General features: G+C 41.9%; 1 protein-coding gene across 1 annotated transcript in view; it reads left to right on the top strand.

Annotated features, from left to right (window-relative positions):
- Positions 1 to 50: 50 nt before the first annotated feature.
- Positions 51 to 2,365, top strand: part of TIMM21 (translocase of inner mitochondrial membrane 21 homolog (yeast)) — a gene marked incomplete at its 5' end in the record, with an annotated part of 5,448 nt that continues 3,133 nt past the window's right edge. Inside the window, 3 exons of the mRNA XM_008946211.1 lie at positions 51 to 163; positions 1,608 to 1,670; positions 1,770 to 1,867. Coding sequence (XP_008944459.1) covers positions 51 to 163; positions 1,608 to 1,670; positions 1,770 to 1,867 — 274 coding nt within the window. The remainder of the gene's footprint in view (positions 164 to 1,607; positions 1,671 to 1,769; positions 1,868 to 2,365) is intronic.

Raw genomic sequence — 2,365 nt, 5'->3', positions numbered from 1 at the left:
TGCCTGAGATGGCGGCACCAGCCCCCGCTGCTGCGGGCCGCCCGGCTGAGCATCGGGACGCAAGCGGGGGGGCTGGGAGCGGAGAAACCCGGCGGCGACAGCAAACGCGTGTCCGTGCAGAGGGCTCGCCAAGAGGAGACCCCGCTGTCGACTGCTCGGAAAGGTAAGTGGGCTGTGTGCGCTCCTGAGGGGCATTAATGCTGTGCACCGCTCAGGGAGGCTGACATGGAGAGAAGTATTGCTGCAGCTGAGGTGTTAGAGCCTCGAAACTCAGGAATTTGAAAAAAAAAAAAAAAATCAATTCTCAGAAAACCAACAAGCCCGTTTACTTTCCATATCATACTGCTTGCAGCAGTTGATACTCCTCAGCGTACACATTGCACGAGCAGAACAGAAATTATGTGGCTTCTTCCAAACAGCTTGTTGATTCAGTGTTTATGTCACGTCAGGAATAGGATGTAGTAGCCGCTCACTTTCTTTTTCAAAAGGAAAACCTACCGTGCACAGCCTGCCTGGATGCTGTTGAAACAAGTTTACCTCCAGAAAAACTGTCAAAAGTTCTGGGTATGACACTAGTGACCTTATAGGATGGTTGTTATTTGGGTGGGTCTCTTTCACTTATGTGAAAAGTGGTTACTGTTACCTTCGGAAATTTCAAGTGCTTTGGAAAAGTTTGTGAGAAACACCCACAACTCATTAGAAGACTGCAGGTAAAGTGATTATTGAAGTTCCTCCAGATTTGTCTAGAAGACTGCAGGTAAAGTGATTATTGTACTTCACTGACAAGCACACCTTATCAGTTAAACACGAGTTGTTTCTTTCCAAGTTCTTAAAAAGTAGTTTCTTAAAAGGAGTCTCATATGACCTTTTTGTTTTGAGTGTATACTGATGCTTTTACTGGTACATTAAGATCAAAAGTAATAGATCAAAACTAATCAGATAAAAACTAATCTCAACAAATACACAGTTTGGTCTGCTACCCCTCCTTTTTATTGTTCACATGATTGAGAATTCATAAAATCAGTTATTTTCAGTTATTTTCAGTGTGTGCAATTTATAAGATTTTTTTGTTTGTTTGTTTTTTTACTTCTTTTCTCTGCATAAGGATTTCAATGATTGGGGGTTTACCTGGTGGCTTGCATACTACAGTGCTAAATACCTCATTAGTTCTTAAGAAAAACCTAGCTCTCATATGTACAAAAAGTGCTATTCCATGTCTTGAAAACATCTAGTAGGAACATAGAAAATAAAACTGCTTAATGTGATCACACAGTCACATAGCTAGCTAGATGTAAACAAAAATCAGTCTAGAACTACATTCTAAAAATCAGTACTTCAGACAGAACATGAAATGGACACAGTAGCTTTTGAACAAGGTTGCCACAAATGCTATTGAGGATAACTTAGAAATGAAATATAAACATGCCCAGTACAACTTAAGAGATGTTCCATGGTCTCTTAATGATGAGGCATTATGGAAGCTGTTGTTGGAATTTTTTCTTCTGCCAGAATGTTACATGAGCTGTAGAATACTGAGCATTTATATAAGCTGTGCAAGTCTTACTGTCTAAGATTGTAACTCCTGCATTCTCTGCTCTCTTTTTCAGTGAAAGAAGCTGGAAAAGACATCACCTATTTTATTGTGGTATTCATTGGAATTAGTATAACAGGTTATGTTTAAAAATTATATTCTTTATCAGAAGACACTTTTCATTAATTCCATCTGGTTTGATTAGTTTTCATTCCAATTGCTGTTGTTTCTGTTACAGGTGGTTTGTTCTACGTGATCTTCAAAGAGCTATTCTCTTCTTCTAGTCCAAGTAGGATCTATGGAGATACCTTCGAGAAATGCAGATCTCACCCTGAGGTTGGTTTGTGAACCTTAGTCATAAACTTATGTTTCTAGTAGTTCCTGTCTGTCTTTGAGCCAAAAGTTTGCCAAAGGAATATCACAGGCATAGCTACAGGAAGACCCACATGGTGTTTAGCAGGCAAACACCAGCAGATCTGCCTATGCTTCTAGTTCACCAGAGGTGGGTCAGCTCCAAACTGGAGCCTGTGTTGGGGCAAGTTAATGCAAGCACTGAGCCTTGCCTTAAAGCCAAGCTGAGTGAGTGTACTGCAGCACAACTGCTGCCACTAGTGTCTGCCCCTTCAGAGCGTGTGCTTGTGTCCCCGGACAGAAAGTCTTATAGGCACACTTGAGTCCCTATTACATGTGGTACTTGAGGGGTTCTGCAGGTCAGGGAGGCAACTGGTCCCTCTTCAGTTTCGTAGATCTAGCCTGCTGCCTTTTCTCAGCTCAGTTCCTCTGTTGTGACCCTTTGCCAGGGCTCTGCCATTCTGTGAAGCACTGTGTAAGCCT

The sequence above is a fragment of the Merops nubicus genome, unplaced genomic scaffold, assembly GCF_000691845.1.
Source record: "Merops nubicus isolate BGI_N331 unplaced genomic scaffold, ASM69184v1 scaffold12260, whole genome shotgun sequence".
In the NCBI taxonomy this organism is placed as follows: Eukaryota; Metazoa; Chordata; class Aves; order Coraciiformes; family Meropidae; genus Merops; species Merops nubicus.
Note: the sequence above shows the minus strand (reverse complement) of the source record. Positions and strands in the feature narration are given on the sequence as shown.